At 36.3% G+C, this 17,773-nt stretch overlaps 3 protein-coding genes across 3 annotated transcripts; 1 reads left to right on the plus strand and 2 right to left on the minus strand.

The window, feature by feature from the left end:
- Positions 1-4,604: 4,604 nt before the first annotated feature.
- LOC147518612 (uncharacterized) lies at positions 4,605-9,627 on the plus strand. Its single transcript, XM_086593964.1, has 2 exons — positions 4,605-6,608; positions 7,876-9,627. The coding sequence occupies exons 1-2, from the start codon at positions 4,986-4,988 to the stop codon at positions 9,370-9,372; spliced, it is 3,120 nt and encodes a 1,039-aa protein (XP_086450090.1). The 5' UTR covers positions 4,605-4,985; the 3' UTR covers positions 9,373-9,627.
- Positions 9,628-9,837: 210 nt separating this feature from the next.
- LOC147518613 (WPP domain-interacting protein 2-like) lies at positions 9,838-13,473 on the minus strand. Its single transcript, XM_086590425.1, has 3 exons — positions 13,276-13,473; positions 13,065-13,190; positions 9,838-10,635 (listed from the first exon to the last, which is right to left on the minus strand). The coding sequence occupies exons 2-3, from the start codon at positions 13,174-13,176 to the stop codon at positions 9,905-9,907; spliced, it is 843 nt and encodes a 280-aa protein (XP_086446551.1). The 5' UTR covers positions 13,177-13,190; positions 13,276-13,473; the 3' UTR covers positions 9,838-9,904.
- A 197-nt stretch (positions 13,474-13,670) lies between these two features.
- Positions 13,671-16,128, minus strand: LOC147518614 (aspartyl protease family protein At5g10770-like). The gene is made up of 2 exons (XM_086590424.1): positions 15,638-16,128; positions 13,671-15,315 (listed from the first exon to the last, which is right to left on the minus strand). Exons 1-2 carry the CDS (start codon positions 15,744-15,746, stop codon positions 13,850-13,852), a joined length of 1,575 nt encoding a protein of 524 aa, XP_086446550.1. The 5' UTR covers positions 15,747-16,128; the 3' UTR covers positions 13,671-13,849.
- Between the last annotated feature and the right edge of the window lie 1,645 nt (positions 16,129-17,773).

Here is a 17,773-nt window from a genome sequence, read left to right on the forward strand (position 1 = left end):
CTGATGTATTTGAATACCGTTTCCGATTTCCCGTTAGATATTTTTCAAAGATTTGCATCCAATTTCTAATTTTCCGTTAGTTATTATATGACATTAGTTTAATGCAATTGCGTCTAGTTTTCGATTTCTAGTTAATTACTTTTTGAGTTTAGTTTATTGCATTTGTATAAAATTTCGATTTTCCGCTAATTACTCTTTGAGCTCAGTTATGTATTTGAATCCAGTTTCTGATTTCCTTTTAATATAATTATCCAATGTGGTGTGTAATACCAACTTCTACTGATCTATCTGTAGTGTCTTTACAAACATGACATAAAAAGTAAATTATGTTTGATTTACTATGTGGGATCATCAAAGATTATCCAGTTCCCGATTTTCTATTAATTATTCTTTAAATTATGCCTGACTCACTATGTTGAATCTTCAAATATTATCTACGAACGGGTGTTGTTATATTAATTATTCTAAAAAATATTTGTAAATATGCATAACTATTATATATTAATATTATATTGATCACTCAACCAAATTTTTTATAACGTGAAAACCTCACTCTCCATTAAAAAAAAAAGAACTTACCTTTGATAAAACCCTTCAACTTTATATATATTGAAGCTACTTGAATAGCAAAGAGTTCCTAATCATACGGAAAGAGATAAGATAAACACCATTTTAAATGCAAAACTATACTTATCGAGACATTCCCACAACATATAACCCAACTATGTGTTAAGGTTAGTTCAATGCATTTGTATCCAATTTTTGATTTTCCGTTATTTATATTTTGAGATTAGTTCAATGCAGTTGCATCCAATTCCCAATTCCCGTTATTTATTTTTTGAGATCAGTTCAATGCAGTTGCATCCAGTTTCTGATTTCTCGTTAATTATTCTTTTTGGTTAGTTCAATGTATTTGCATCCAGTTTCTGATTTCCCGTTAATTATTCTGTGAAATTAGTTTAATGAATTTGCATCCAATTTCCGATTTCTCGTTTATTATTTGATAAAGTTGCATTTACATCTAGTTTCCGATTTCCTGTTAATTATTGTTTGAGGTTAGTTCAATGAATTTGCATCCAGTTTCTGATTTCCCGTTAATTATTTCTTGAGGTTAGTTCAATGTATTTGCATTCAGTTTATTTTTTGAGAGTAGTTCAGTGCAGTTGCATCTGGTTTCTGATTTCCTATTAATTATTTTTTTAAGATTAGTTTCACGCATTTGCATCATGTTTCCAATTTATAATTAATTTTTCTTTGAGGTTAGTTCAATGCAGTTGCATCCAGTTTCTGATTTCCCGTTAATTTAATCTTTGAGGGTTAGCTCAATGCATTTGCATCTAGTTTCCGACAATTATATTTTTATGTTAGTTTGATGTATTTGCATCCAAATTTTGATTTTCCATTAATTATTCTTTGAGGTTAGTTTAATGCAGTTATATCGATATTCTAATATTCTATTAATTACTTTTTAAGATTAGTTTAATGCTTGCATTTGCATCCAATTTTCCATTTTCCGTTAAATATTATTTGAGGTTAGTTCAATGTATTTACATCCAGTTTTCGATTCCCCATTAATTTGTTTTTTATGTTAGTTTTATTCAGTATTATATATTTTTTAAAATATTTGTCATTATTGCTTTGCGGTTATTTTTTTTTATTATATATTTTGTGATGTTAATTTTTGTATAATTGTTTTTAACTATGTTTTGAGGCCGTGTTAAGGATATATTCGAAATAAGTCGGTTGCTTTATCGTAGACATTAAAATTGTATGATTTGTAATAGGGAATTAGTTTCTACAAATCACATATTTTTTACCAATTTTTTTTTATTTGATCAAATATATAATAATTGGAATACTAAAAGTGTTTGATTCGTAATAGGAAATTACTTTTTACAAATCACCTATTTGTTTTAGTAATTTTTTTTATTTGATCAAATATATAAGAATTGGAAATATACTCAAACTCTCCAAATATAAGAATTATAAATACAGTCAAACTCTCTAAAGAGGTTCCATGTACGTGGGATTGTAGGCTATTAGAAAAGACTATATTTCATATTAGAGTGCCAAAGGAGAGGGAAAAAAAATTTAACTCTCATATTATAGTGCCACATAGGAGAGAAAAAATCCCCTATGAGAGCTCTCTGCTTTAGTATATAGACAAGGTTTTTTACCCCGGCCATATGGCCGGGATCTTTTAGATAGTTTTTGCCATAATTGTTTTATAAATTTTGCAAACTTTCTTCGTGGATCTTTAATTTGTTGTTTAGGCAAAACCATCAATTAAGAAATAATCAATTTGTTTATGTTGCACACCACTTTTGCAATATTGTCGCAATGGGAATTCTATGTGCTAAGAATGTTTTTAATGGGAATGAATATATGGAGTATAAACATCTTATTATTTAGACACTTACGTAAATACCTCGCTCAAAAGATGAACTTTCATAAAGAGTTAAGGGCTTATGAACTTTCACAAAATATGAACTTATGTACAGACCATGATCATACCACAGTTCCATAATAATAGGGCTCGAGTGCTAGCTTGATCTTGTTAACTGCTCCTTGGAGGTCATTGAAGCTAAATAACAGGCATGCAAAACTATTGTCATAACGTTTGTGGTATACGGCATTCCCTAAGAGGTGTTGTATATATATGAGATTCTTTGTCATGTTTATGCATTATATCCTACGCTTAAGAGCAAGATTTACACCCTTTTGCTACACTATATAATCTATATGGATTTTGCAGTGCAAGAGTTTCCAAGCTGGAATAGAACGCCCACCTAAGAGAAATTAAGAAAATCTTGCTTGGGTGGTAATTCCCTCAATTTGCTGAATTTAAGGAGTCACTACCTTGTAAATCAAACAATTGCTTAGCTCAGGGAGCATATGATAGAAAGATAAATAACTAACGCAAAACATATTTCAGGTAACGTAGTTTAAACTGGACCAATCAATTTCAATCTGGGATAAGTACTATAGTGATCAGTTTGATCAGTAGTATAACTTGTGAATGGCATGATCATGTCTAGATGCCTCAATTCTTAGCTTGTTTGTGAATATATTGTAGTATATGTTTGTAAAACTGTAACCATTGTAGCATTCTCGATCTATAACCACCCGGTCTTTGAGTACTTACTTATCTATATGAGAAAGAGGCTTCATAAATGATGTCAATACTGCACCTACACATCACGTGCTCACAATTGTTATTGTATTATCTCTAAGAGTTTTTTAGGGTGACCTAATACTTTTAGCTATCGTTGAGTTTTGAGGCTATACCATTATTTTTAGGAATGTGTACGTCCTTAAGGTTCTTAGCTTTCGAGTGGGAGAGGAGACACAACTTTTGGACACGAACTCTCTTCTAAGAAAAAATATAATTAAATTGATGATATATATGAAACCGATATATATATTGATAATCTGCCAAAGTTGTATATAATAATCGCTTAAGCCAAGCCAATGTCTACCCATTTCATTGGAGCTACAATAATATAATTCCAAAGTTTTTTAATTTTTTTTTGTTATAACTTTCCATCAACTCCATTCTTGAAAACATAGTTTGAATAACATTATCACACGTCTAACAACAAACAAATTGAACACAAATCAGAGCACTACTCCATTATCACATACACTTTATTTACCAAAAGTCAGTTCAATGGATCTTATACATATACCTATACATAATCAATTCAATACATGCATATTCCATAATTAATATATAAATAACACCGTACCAAATAGCTAGCTTGAAGCTCTGAACATCAAACTTTTTCTACATAATTAAGGTAAAAGACTAAAGGATTAAACACCATACCATAGGTTGAAGCCTTGAACGCCATAACCTCGACTATATATATTTAGTATTATACACCAAAAAGAAGGCATACTACACATACCTGTGGAAAGAAAGACGGTCTTAATAATCTCTATACCAAGAAAACCATTCCTCTTATTTCCTAATTTCGTGTCTGATTTCCTATCTTGTTCCACCGTTAGATAGTACTGTGAGGTATGGAAATTTAATCAATAACGTATCTCATGCACTCATGACTGTAAATACTTGCAACATGTATATCCCAACCAAGGCCATGAACGTAGATATTAATGAATATCGCAATATGCAATTGTAGGAATTAGTTAAAGATACAAATTCATTGAAGTGAAGATCGAGTTAGTAATGGAAACCTTGCATAGGAATTCATGTTTTTAAAGCAACGAAGGGTCAAATTTCATGCTATTTGTTTCCTGATCGGATCAGAATTGATTTCTAAATGTGGCTTATATTTGTTTACCTTTTTTTTCAGTATATTATATTTGTTATTAGTTCAAGGCTCAATTATGAAACTAAATACACAAAGATATAATTATTAAGGCATTTAATTATATTTGTTTACTTAAAAGTCCAAGTTCAATTAGGAAACTAAATACACAAAGATATAATTATTAAAAGTGTCCACGTGGGAGAACTCTCTCCTTGGAGAGCGCCACCTAAGAGAGAGACTGTCCACCTCAGCGGTACTATGCTTTAATATAGAGAGAGGTGATAATAGATTTAGGTAATGTGAGCACCAAGTTACACTGTTAGTTTTATTATGGATATGCCGCTGTCCATATCACACGGAATGACAAATCAGAGGACTTGTACAAGGAAACGAACTTTCCTTAAAGACGATTAGACGACTTCCCAGTATCACACTTCACTAATAAGGTTTCCAATTAATTCCTTGTCCCAATTTTATCCGAATAAGGCATCTAACTATTTCGGTATTTCCAGACTTCCAGTTCTCAACCTTTTCTTCTGCCCCAAGTTTCAATTCCTTTTTAGAAATACAAGAAGAAATGAGTTGTTCACAGCAATTAGGAGTTCCAATTCTTCCACTTCACTATATTAACACCACTTCCCTAGATAGAAAACTGTATTCGTCACTCATTCACTTGTTTTCTCTCTAAACCCTAGTGTTCTTGCTCTCATGGATAAACAGATTGTGCAGTTCTCGAAAGAATCCCATATATCTAGTGCTGAAGATAGTGAAGAAACAAAGTCGTATTATAGATGGGCAATATCTGATTGCACAACCCCTTTAAGAATCAAGTTCACCACGTCTTCGTCTCAATCTCCAACTTCCAGCAATGTGAAGAAAAAAGAAGCAGGTAGTACTACTAGTATTAGAGATAAAATAAATCTTGCCCTAATTCCAAATACCAATAACAGTTCTACTACCTCAATCAGATCAAGAAGGGTTCTCGTAGCAGCGCAGTCACTGTCCCCATCATCATATAGAATCCACCCTAGAAAAATCACTTTCACTTATGGAGGGAACGTTGATCAAAAAGGAAAAATCAAAGAAACAGCATGTTTGGTATGTGAGAAATTTTTTCCTTCTGAGAAAGCAATGTTTGGTCACATGAGCAACCACTCTGTGAGAGAATCGAGGGGAGCTGCACCCCCAACAACTAACTCAAGAAGTCGTACTACTTCAGCGGATTCGATTGATTCTGTTCTTGATATTTCCAAGAAGGCCACTACTGGTGATCAAGGATCATCTTCCTTTGGAGATATCGGTAACCATGTCATAAAGAACTGGCCGACTGCAAAGAGAGGCCGCAAACGTCAACATTCTGGCCACAACAAAACAGAGGATCAGTTGGAAGGGCTACCGGGATATCAGCAAACTCATGCTCACACTGAAGTTCAAGAAGAGATGAGTAGACAATTAATAAGTCATCCTAAAGCTTCACATGGAGAAGGACAAGATGAGGTAATGAAGACACATCGAGTACAAGAACTGGAAACTGCTAACTTAGTCTTTAACAGCTCTGCATCCAAGAAGCAGAAGATAGATTCAAAGGCAGAGGAGAGGTCTTTCACCAAGGAGCATATTGGTGGACAACACATCAAGGGTCAAAATTTGTTGAACATGGTCTCTGCTGGAAGTGGCAAAGTTGTAAAGGATGAAAACATGATATCACCAATTGGGAACTCGAATAGTCTTGCGGTGTTTCATGATGTCTTGAGCAAGAAAAGAATGACGCCAAGTTCAGAAGCACTTGAAGGAGGTACAGGTCTGATTGATGTCAAGCAAAAGACTCTAGTAAAGTTCGAGTGCCCCAAATGCCACAAGTCCTTCCCTTCTCACCAAGCCTTGGGTGGTCATGTGTCTAGCCATAACAAGAGAAGCAAGAATTGCTCAGAGATAACTCTTACTGAACATTTTGCAAGAGCTAATGAAACAGCAATAGAAGTGACACAAGTGGGCGACTCAAAGGGAGAGGGCAGTTACCAGTGCAAGATGTGTGACAAGTCCTTCGATTCTGGTCAAGCTCTTGGGGGTCACCAAAGATGTCACCGGCCTCCCCCACCGGTGGTCGAAAGTCCCATCAGTACTAGTTCGGTGGTAACATCGCATGTAGTCGAACCCAGTCAGACAGCTATGGCCGAGATTCTTACAAGTACTAGCTCGGTGGTGATATTGCAGGTTAATGAACCAAGGCAGACGGGTCATGTGGTGCTGGACTTTGACATCAATGAGCTTCCGGATATTAATGAAGATGCAGGAGTTTGTATAGACCATGCTCCTCTGCTACCTCTTTTTGCATAAGAATATCATAACCAGTTCAGGTGCACCTGCTTGCACAGTTAAATGAGGCGCTGGTACATATTTGATATCCTCAGATTATGAACTTTTTGATGTTCAGTTTGTTTGGGATTTTATAATTGGGAACCTTTACACAATTCAATATATAAAATGATTTGAGTAATTATATCGTACAAGCAAGAACTATTTGATTTAATTTGATGAGTTTACACATTGAAAATGAGTCTCATTCACCCTTCTTGTTTTCCTTCTATCAAAATTTAAATAGCCACAAATTCTGATCAGCAAAGTAGTTTTTGACAATATTTTGGCTAGAAGACCATTCAACTTAGGTAAGTGACTAGCACTAAATGCCTTACATGAAGCAATATTCTTTTGTGATTCGTGTAACCATGTATTCATGTGCAAGCTAGCCAAGCATCACGAGTTTTCAAGAACGAGCAGTCAAGGTATTCAATAAAGAGTGCTGTTCGGACTCCGCCGCTGCTGTTGCTGTTGTTAAGGATACAAATATGTATTAGTATACTTTTGATTTGTTTCTGTATGTGTGTTGTTTGTAACCAAGCTTTTAGTTGCGTGGTGTAATTTGTCAAAAACCAAAGTAGGACACCTTCTTTCTAATCGCTGTACAAAATTGTTTGAGGATTAAGTAACGACTATTTCTGGTTGGATTATTGAGTTAAATCAATCAATGATACTTGTAGCCATTTATATCATCAAGCTCAAGAACACACAAACCCAAATTGTCACTTCAAAATAGTTTTTTAACTTAGAATGTCTATCTGTGGTCGCGACGTAAAACAATGTTGAAATCAGCAGATCTCACGTCCAATAATTCAATATAATAAATTAAAACAAAACAAGCTTAGAAATTACATTACACGGTTCAAAACTATGCTCCTGGTCATCATGAACATTTTGAACGCTTCATGCCTTTATTACTAGGGAATACTTTCTGAAATCATATTAGCAAGTTGCCAAACTTGCCATGGAAGAAAAAAAAACTATATTTGAAGTTGGAATTAGATAGATTAAAACAAGAGACTTACCACATATGATGATAGTTCGAGAGAGATGGAGATTTACTCGCACTAGGAGTCTAGGAGATAGTTTCCCTTTTAGAGTAGAACACTGAACCATGAAATGAGAACGGAATTCCAATTTCCAAACGGAAACAAGTACGTACTTCACTATATTTTAACACTGCTATAAACCTTCGTTCTCCTCTCATTCAGACATTCACTATCTAGTTTCCTTGCTTTAATTTGCTCTCATGGATCAACAAATTGTGCCATCTTCCAAAGAAGAAGAAGAAGCAAAACAAGAACCCCCAGAAACAAGTATTGATGATTCTAGTGAAGAGCAAGAAGATGATAGTGAAAAAACAAAGGCGTATTATAGATGGGCAAGGTCTGGTTGTAAAAGCCCTTTTAATATCAATTCTAAATTTCCTCCTTGTGAAGCTGGCTGCTGCAATGGGGGTGTAGGTGTTGGAAATATTGAGAAACAAGAAGAGCAGAAAGTTAGAGGTAGTGCTATTACTAGTAAAACTCCGGCTAGAGTTGGAGCTAGAAAACAGGAGACCCTAGTTACTTCAAATACTAATGACTGTTCTTCTACCTCGATCAGACCTAGAAGGGATTACGTTGCTGTGCCATTGTTCGTTCACATGAGCAACCACTCTTCAAGAGAATTGAGGAGAGTTTCACTTTCCAAAACCGTTGGCGTGAGGGAGAAAAGTAGCTCTATCTACTCAAGAAGTCGTAGTACTTCACCCGATTCGAGTGATTCTGATTTTGATACTCCGAAGAAGGCCAATACTGGTGATCAAGGATCATCTTTCTTTGGAGATCTCAGCAGGTGTCTTATAAAGAACTGGCCGACTGCAAAGAGAGGCCGCAAACGTCAGTATTCTGGTCACGAAAAAACAGGGGATCACTCGGAAGCTCACACTGAAGTACAAAAAGAGGTGAGTAGACCAACTATTAATAATCCTACATATTCATATGGTGTAGGACAAGATGAATTTTTGAGGAAGCTAAATACATCATTAGAAGAATTTGAAGCTAAAGAAAATTTGAAGGTAAATTCTAGTGATTTTGCTTCCAAGAAGCAGAAGATAAATGAAAAGGCGGAGGAGAGGTCTTCCACCAAGGAGCATGGACCTCCGAAGAAAGAGGGGACGTTAGCAGAAGTAGTAACCACTGAAAGGTTTAGAACTGGGATTGAGAATCGGAAACAGGTGAATGTGCTCTATGCTGGTGATGTCTCATGCAAGCAAATGACGACATCAAATCCAGAAGCAGTTGGGCGGTCATGTGTCAAATCCCACAAGTCCTTCCCTTCTCACCAAGCCTTGGGTGGTCGTGTGTCTAGCCATAACAAGAGAAGCAAGGATTGCTCAGAGATAACTCATACTGAAATTTCTGCAAGAGCTAATGAACCGGCAACAAAAGTGACACAAGTGGGCGACTCAAAGGGAGAGGGCAGTTACCAGTGCAAAGTGTGTGGCAAGTCATTCGATACAGGACAAGCTCTTGGAGGTCACAAAGGAAGTCACCGGCCTTCGCCAACGGTGTTCAAAAGTCACACCACTACTACTTGGGCGATGACAACACAGGTAGTTGATCCGAGTCAGACAGCAGTGTCCGAGACTCCCATCCCTACTAGCTCGGTTGTGACATCAATTGAACCAAAACAGACAGACCGTGTGGTGCTGAACTTTGATCTCAATGAGCTTCCTGATACTAATGAAGATTGAGGGAGTCGTTAGGGACTATGTTCTCCTACCTCTTTTCCAGATGGAGGACCCAGTTCTTCTTCATATGCATGATATCTCTGTGTTGCTAACGACAGATGTGATAATCCAGCTTACATACTATTTGGGAATTTTATCGTTTTTTATGTCATTTTTATTGTTTTTCTAGTTGGGATTTTATGTGTAGAAGTTTTAATTTGGGAATTCTTTTTGTTTTTATTCTTGCTTTACATAAGGAGAGAACATTTCGTTCCTAAATTTATTACGTATTAGATGTTGATTGCAGAAATTGAGCTTACTTAACCTCAATGGCTCCATTCGAAGAGGCATAAAATATAAGTATGGGTCAACTTCTAACCATTAACTTCAGGAATACATTTGAGGATCAAAGTTAAGAATAGATGCATATATACTATCTTCATGAAGTAAATGCACTGTTGGCCCGTGGATAATGCACAAATCAAAGGGTTTCAGAAAAACTGGGAATGATAAATCAGAGCTACCTCGAACATAATCATTGATAATAATACAAGGCTTAGGTGGGTACAACCACAGACGTCTGAGGGCGCAATATAAAAATCACAAACACCATCACAAGCAGTAATAAAAGTTGGGCAGTAAAATAGAATGTGTACTTGTACAATCTATTCTGCACCTTCAAGACCTTCTCAGTAACTAATAACTCCTGACAAGAAGCCTCTAATTCCTCTGCCTGGGTTTTCAGAAGAATAGCCTTGTGTTCTGCATCTCTGAGCTTATGCAGCATCTTAATTTGCTCCCCAGCTAGAGATTTCTGATCCTCAAAAAGAGATATTTGGTCCTCGAAGGCAACATTCAACCTCTGGGTTGCTCCTACCACTAATAGATACTCGAGTTCAACTTCAATCTTCTGCTTCAACACACCCTCAAGCTCGACTTCCATCTCTCTGTATTTATCTTGTAAAAACTGGAAGGTGCTGACTGATGCTTTTTGCAATAATTCACTTCTATTTAAATTGGATTCTAGCTCGATAATCTGCTTTTCCTTCGCTTTGAGCTTAGCTAGCAGATTTTCCAGTTTGCTTTTCAGGATATGTACTTCCCCATTATGTTTAGTTAACTGCAGCGCATCTTGTCCATCTTCAAGAAAATGTACTTCGTCAGCCAAGTTGGCATCCTGGGTCGTTGGATCAGTAAACACAGCTTCCTTGGCAAAACTTGGATCTGTACGGAAGTTGTCTGACAGAGCAACGGACACACTTCCAATCTTTTTAAACTTCTGAATTTCTATGACAAAAGAACATAGAAAAGTTGAGAACACTTGATATATAAATCATTGAAACAGAATATATTTGACTGGTAAACTAATAAATTCCTAAAAGGAAGGGGTATACCATTGTTTTATACCTCCACCAAAATTTGGTTCATTGATAGTGTTCAACATTGCCAAAAGATGATTGCAAACTCGAAATTTCTGGACCGTAAATGAAAATTCAAAGTTGTCAACAATTTTAGAGAATTCCAGATGAGCCGAATTTTTGTGGTGATGGTCTCCATGGTTAGTAGATCATATCCACATAATATTAGACCTAACTCATCTTGTAGGGGCGCTTGGTATAAACCAGCCCATGGTGATTCCTTCCCACTTCTAATTTCATTAAGATCTAACGAATTGTGAGCCACATACATAATATCATTAAATTGATCCTGAACTCCTAGAGACTCGAACTCCTAATAGCACTTTAAAATAAAAGAATAATATTTTAGCATAGATATAGGTAAAAGAATAGTGGAATAAAAACGATAAATCAGATTGGACATAAAGATGATGAGGGTTCTCAAGATCTATGAAGTACGAATACCGACAAGCCATAGACACCAAAGCACCAAAGCGATGCGTATCAGCGACACGGGTACGCAAACACAGGCATTAAGTAGGATACAGAGACGTCTCGTAGAGACATAGAGACATCATAGACATGTTTAAAAAAAATTAAATAAACATTCTAGGACAAATTCAAATCAAAATACCAACTCTAGTTCATAACATGTCCAATTTTATCAGATTAAGCAGTAACATACATGTCTAGAAGTGCATGCAAATGCCAATAAAATAGAAGTTCACGACAATAACAATTAACAAAGATAACGATAAAAAGGAATTGTCAATCATCAAGTGCAGTCGTGTGTTGTGGTTCCTTTTTCTCTAAGTTACATTGACACGGATACGTGTGTCCATATCCGACATGGATATGAAGTGTCTCCGTATCCGACACGGATATGAAGTGTCTAACACTGCAAAATATCAAAAATTGAGGTATCACACACAATATGTGTCCGTGTGTGTTCAGATATTAACACATGGATACGTATCCGATACGGATTATTTTTGAAATAAGGAGTGTCATACCAACGCAGCTTTTTCTTAATCCACGAATGAAATAGAACCCTTACCATGGTCATGTTTTCATTTAGGTGTTTTAATCACTCTGAAAAAGTATGAACAAAACATAAAAAGTGTCATATGCTTGTCCCTAGCGTGTCGGAACTCGGAAATTCCAAAATTGATGAATAAATCCGACACACCAAATCGCGTGCCGGACACGTGTCAAACGCATGTCGGTGTAAAAAATACCCTGCCTCTAGAGGAGTGCCAGTGCTTTATAGCTCAAGATAAGGTCCTAGAATATATGTGGTAGAGGATCTTCACACTATAGTAATACAAGAATGGGGGAAACAATTATGAAAGATCTTCGCAAGTGTTAGATTTAACCATTAAGCTTAAAATGGGTAGTTCTTTCCTCTGGAAATTTTGTTCTTTTTCTAACCTCATTGAATAAGTTGTATCTGGCTTAGAGAGTAGAGAACCTCAACTTTAACCCAGACAACATTTTTGTAAGTTTCAAATCTGCTCAAAAAGTGATACCATACATAAACCTGAATTTTTAGAGATTGGGCACTGGCTTCCACCCTCAATAGCTTATCACTGACTAGTGCTTTGTTAAATACCTTCCACAAGCATCAAATGGTGGCATAAGGAATTAGCCAAAAAGAATGCAACCAACAGAAGAATGAACAGGTTCTTGCCGCACCTGAAACTAGACAGGCAGCAATTTGCTGCACTGAGTTCAGCTGGTGCATATTGAAGCAAACTACCTTAAGAAAATTGCACCAAGATTGACGGTTAAAGTCAGATTTTATCACCAAGTGATATGTTGACTCCTCTTGATTTCAGAGATCATGAGTAGCCGTATCCTTAACATAATATTTTCTCTTTATAGATCATTTCCAAGAAGGTGAAGCTGAGCAAAGTTTCTCTTGCAAAGTAAACTTTTTCCAAACCAGTTATGTGGATAAACCAGCTGATACGCTGACCCAAAACTGAACTTGTGTAGCCAGTAAAGACTAAAGAGTATCTCACTTTGAACTGTACAGTGTGAAGAAATCATAGAAAGGTGCTCTCCACACTCGAGAAAATAAGCCACGTCTTGGGTTCAACAATAGTTATAAACAAGCAATGTAATAATCTCAACAATCATTGTTCTTAGGAGTGAGCTTCTTATTCGAAGCCACCTATGTCATCATCCAGAGAGTATAAAATGGAAATAGCCCTTCCCGAGTAGTTTGTTTCTTTTAAATTCCTACTGGAGCATAATAATATAACAAAACATTAACACTTGTAATTTCATATTAAAATGTATAACACAAACACCAACCTTTTTCAAGGACATCTTCTAGAGACTGTAGTGATATAAGTGACTTCACCATAAGATCACCGTTCTTTTGAAGTCGAGGTTTTTCATAAATCACAACGTTTTCACTCTTCATTCCACTACTAGTCTCTGCAGAAAGTAAGTAGAAGTTTCACAATTATCTGCCTTAGGACATGACATAAATCAACATTTTCTACAAAATTAATAACATTACCTTTGCAATTGGTAAAGCTCTAAAGGATGGAGGTTGTAAATTGTTTAACAAACTAAGCTTTTGGCTTGTTCTGCACACGTGGCGCTATGAGAGAACTAACACCTATACCTATGGCTTTATTCTTTGGGCGAAAAGAAAAAGATAAGAGCTCAAAATTGTCTTTTGCCACTTTCTTTTCCATATCTTAATCCGTTTATTAATGTGAGTTTGTTACTGCTAAATGAAATATAGTAGAGCAATTTTTTGTTTTTTTTATTGCATATATTAATTAATTACTTAATGTTGGGCCGATAAAGTAAGTGAGAAACGAGTCCATATATAATGCAATCTCAATCCATTTTGGACCTCATTTGTGTTTTTTGGTTTTGAGGATAAATAAATGACCACGAGATCGATTTGTTCACAATTATGTAGGTATATATACCTTTACCAAAAAAGAAAGTGTAGGTATATACATCCTTCTATTCATAATGACTAATGACATTGGTTTAGATGGTTGTGACTTGTGACTGAAGATAAAAGCAATAACTGACAAGTTAAATAGCCGGTTTTTAGGTTTAGTGGATTGATGAATTCAATCACAGCCCCCAGCAGCAAAGCCTATTTTTGAATTTGCGATGTCGTAAATGATCCTATAGGTTTTTTGTTGATGATTTCCGATAATTGCAATTCCATTGGTGTCGGAGTTAGCAGAAAATGCTAAACACGATACCCCTTCTGTCACCTCTAAAAGCACATTTTCAGGTCCCAGCTGCAGCTCTGCACCTCCTTCAAATATCATGCTGACCTTAGGTACCCCCAACCACATTTTCATCATCAGTTCCTTCTGATGATTTGTAGTGCTCGTCTTTGGTTTGTAGTAGTAGCATGTATCTAGTATGGAGTAGGATGGAGCTTTCTGGTACGTTGTCGACAAAGCTTGTGAAAATACATCTCGTAGAGCTGTATATATGCTCGTAGGCAGTCTAGAGATGACTGTCCCAGAGTCTATGATGGTAGAGGTTTCTCTGTATCGGAGTGGAGGCACGCCATTGAGAGGTTCACCCGACACTGTCATACCCGTCCATCTTAAATAATACAAGCTTGGGTCATCAGGATCGGTGATCATGGGTGTGAACTGATATGGCACGGCTAAATTAGCCAATGTCTCGGTATTTGTATAATTGTAGGACAAGCTTGCACCGATTGTCAAGATTCCAGTTCTGTTTTGACTACTTCCACTGGAAGGTGTACTAGTAGTAGGTAGACAGTATGCAAATGCATATCCATATTTGGGAGCGAGTTGAGCACTCAAAGAGAGGCTGTTACGTGCAAAACCTATAAGCCCTGCAGACCTCCCAAATAAGCCTTGTGTGTCCTCTCCGCAGCCATATACGAATCCAGGCAACGTTGGTTTGGATGTGGATGATAGTGTCATTGTGTCTCTAGTCAAGTAGCCAATTGAATATGAGTGATCGCCATAGCTTGCCTCATACAAACACCAGTTTGTTAACATGCTACACATAGGAGGATTGAGGGTAGCAGCTTCAAGGGCAGAGCACTGGGACGTGCTGCACGTCACATACTTGTGCGTTGTTGATGTTGAGGGATCGTACATTGGGCCAGCCTGGGGATGACAGTATACTGCACATGGTTTACACTGCAACCAAGTGAGGGAACTGCCAGTATCGACAATCATGTCGTAGTAATTCACAGGGGTGCCAAGTCCCATCTTCACATAATAATTAGCCACCCCAATAGATGTCCCTGGATTCAAACCGATATCAACCCCTCCTCCGACACTATTAGCTTTAGCACGATTAGCCAATACTGTTGATGCTGCTGTTGCCGAAGACCTTGATGTACTTCTGGCTCCATTACTACTAGTAGTACTAGCAGCATGGATTTTAGTGTTAGACTTCAATATTGATCTTCTATAGTTGAATGATTGAACTCGTGCTTCATCACGAACAAGAAGATTGGATGAAGAGGATGTCCGGTGAACATGGTACAAGGTGAGCTGTATCCCAGAGTCGATTTCACCATGATCATGATGGTTTTCTGCAATTATTTGCTATCCGGTTAAAAAATTAGATATGATTAAGATGAAGATAACGCGAACGAAAAAAGGATATTGGATCAGCTAGCTAGTAAATACACTCCTTCCAAGGACAAGTTAATTACGAGGTATCTTTTGCAAGACTTCCTAATCATGCTAAGAGCAAAGAGCAAACCTAACTGAACTGCAGAGTATTGACAGAACAAGAGCTTCCATGTGACAAATATAAGACAACAGGCCAAAAACTAGTAGAAAATGAAACAAAAGATGAACAAAATTAAGAAGGGAAAAAGAACCAAAGGTGACTATTATTGGAATACCTACTTTGAACTTCTATGAACCATTTCCTCTGTGGGATTTCTCCAAGCCCAAATGATATTGGTGTTTCTGCAATTAAGAGAGATGACACAATTAGAAACAAAGCAGTTCTCATTTCCTCAAATTTTAATTTGTGGAAAACTGGAAACCTTCTTCAAGTAGTATATAGATTGGAGAGAAATAATGCAACTACATATATGCTTTTGTTTGTGTACGTGAAGATAATTAAAAACATCTTGTTCTAGTTCTAACTGTTAAAGTTACTGATGGTTTCAATCCACCAAACGATGTGACATCTAGTTAAGTGATTCCAAAAACATAACTATAGCCTTAACAAAATGGATGTGACATTTTGTGAAGAAAAAGTGAGGACTCATTTGCAACATATTAATGGAAAATGAGAACGCATGGTACAAGTATGCAAAATCATGTAAGGCTATGAAAACTCTCATCAACCAAAACTTTTCTTGCAAATGATCCTAGTTTTGAACTGTGAAATAAAAATGACGATTATGTTATCAATCCAGGATTTAATATCATCTATACGACTATACTAGTAAACTTCGTGATTGGTCCCGTAAACTTTATGAGAGTTGATTGAGTCCTCACTTATTGAGCTACGGCAGAAGGGACATGGAACCACCCACTGTTGAAGATCATTAATACGTTGATAGAATACTCCTTCCAAAGGATAGCAACATAATCAAATGTTCTTCACCAAAAATAATAATCAAATGTTAAATTAGTAATTGGATAGACATTGGGTCCATAATTAAGCTCCACACAAGTATATAACCCATAAAAGTGCTTGTCAAGGAAAACTATTCCATTCCCTGCATGAGCGGAAGGATATGATCTAAAATATTTTTAACCATGTCATAAGCATTACTCATAACTGTTTCCGTGATTTTTTCCAGGATTGTCACTGGAGTTTAATTACAGTTTCTGAAAACAATCTATTAATTCTATTAATTGTAGAAGGGCACTAGGCCACCACAGACATCTACCCAGGCCAACTACTCTAATTAGTTTTCACTTCCGTAATTGAATAGCTGCCATAGATTTAGTGATGCCTTAGCTTTTCTATTGCACATATGTAAATGGAAGGGGTTCGGGCTAAATACATACAACCAAAAAAGGGGCTCATTCTGTAAAATCAATGTATAATAATCTAAGTACACACAACACTCTGACACCTTCACTTCTATCTCTATATCTGTTTTTTTGGAATAACAAAAATCCACCGAGACAGGCTTTACTAGCATGAAAACTATACAATAATGTTGTCCCAACTAGAGATCATTTGGCAACAATAATTTATATACCTGACAAGAGTTGTATGCTATGTGGCTCTAAAATTGAAACTATACATCATCTTCTTTTAGAATGTGCTTTTACGAGGGCTCTTTGGTACCAAACCCCTTGGCTCATCAGACTAGATAAATTCCAGTAGCTTCAAGTTAAAGAATGGATAAGTTTATGGTTTAGTCCACCTGCAGGCTGATTCACAATGAGATTTGGACTAAATTTTATTTGCTTTTGTATTCCCATATTTGGAGAGATAGGTGTACTGTGTTTCACAATAAAACTATTCCATCTTTACTTCGAATCTCAAAAATCATTGATAGCTTCTTCTCTGATCCTACAAATCATAAAGTGCATACCGATATCAATAAGGGTGTGTTTGTTATGATGGAAAGGAAAGGAAATACTATGGAAAGGAAAGGAAAATAAGAGTGGTCCACCTTTTCCATAGTTTTTAAGGCGTTTGTTTACCCATGGAAAGGAAATGGGCTTTTCCATATGGAAACAAATGGAAAAGGTTTTGTGTCTTTAGCTAACCCCTGAAATTTTTGTGGAAAGGAAAGGAAAGGAAATAGATAAATAGGAACTTACTACTAATACACTCCACTCAACAATACAATTATTCCTTTCCATAGCTTTTGCAAACAAACATGATTATTCATTTCTCTAGTTTTTACTTTCCTTTCCCCAGTTTACCAAACACATACCATTTAAAATTATTTCCTTTCCATTCCATTCCATAGTGGACCACCCATTTTATTTCCTTTCCTTTCCATGAGTTAAAATTTAACAAACACACACTAAGATTCCTATATCTATGAATTTGGAACCACCACC

The sequence above is a fragment of the Coptis chinensis genome, chromosome 2, assembly GCF_015680905.1.
Source record: "Coptis chinensis isolate HL-2020 chromosome 2, ASM1568090v1, whole genome shotgun sequence".
In the NCBI taxonomy this organism is placed as follows: Eukaryota; Viridiplantae; Streptophyta; class Magnoliopsida; order Ranunculales; family Ranunculaceae; genus Coptis; species Coptis chinensis.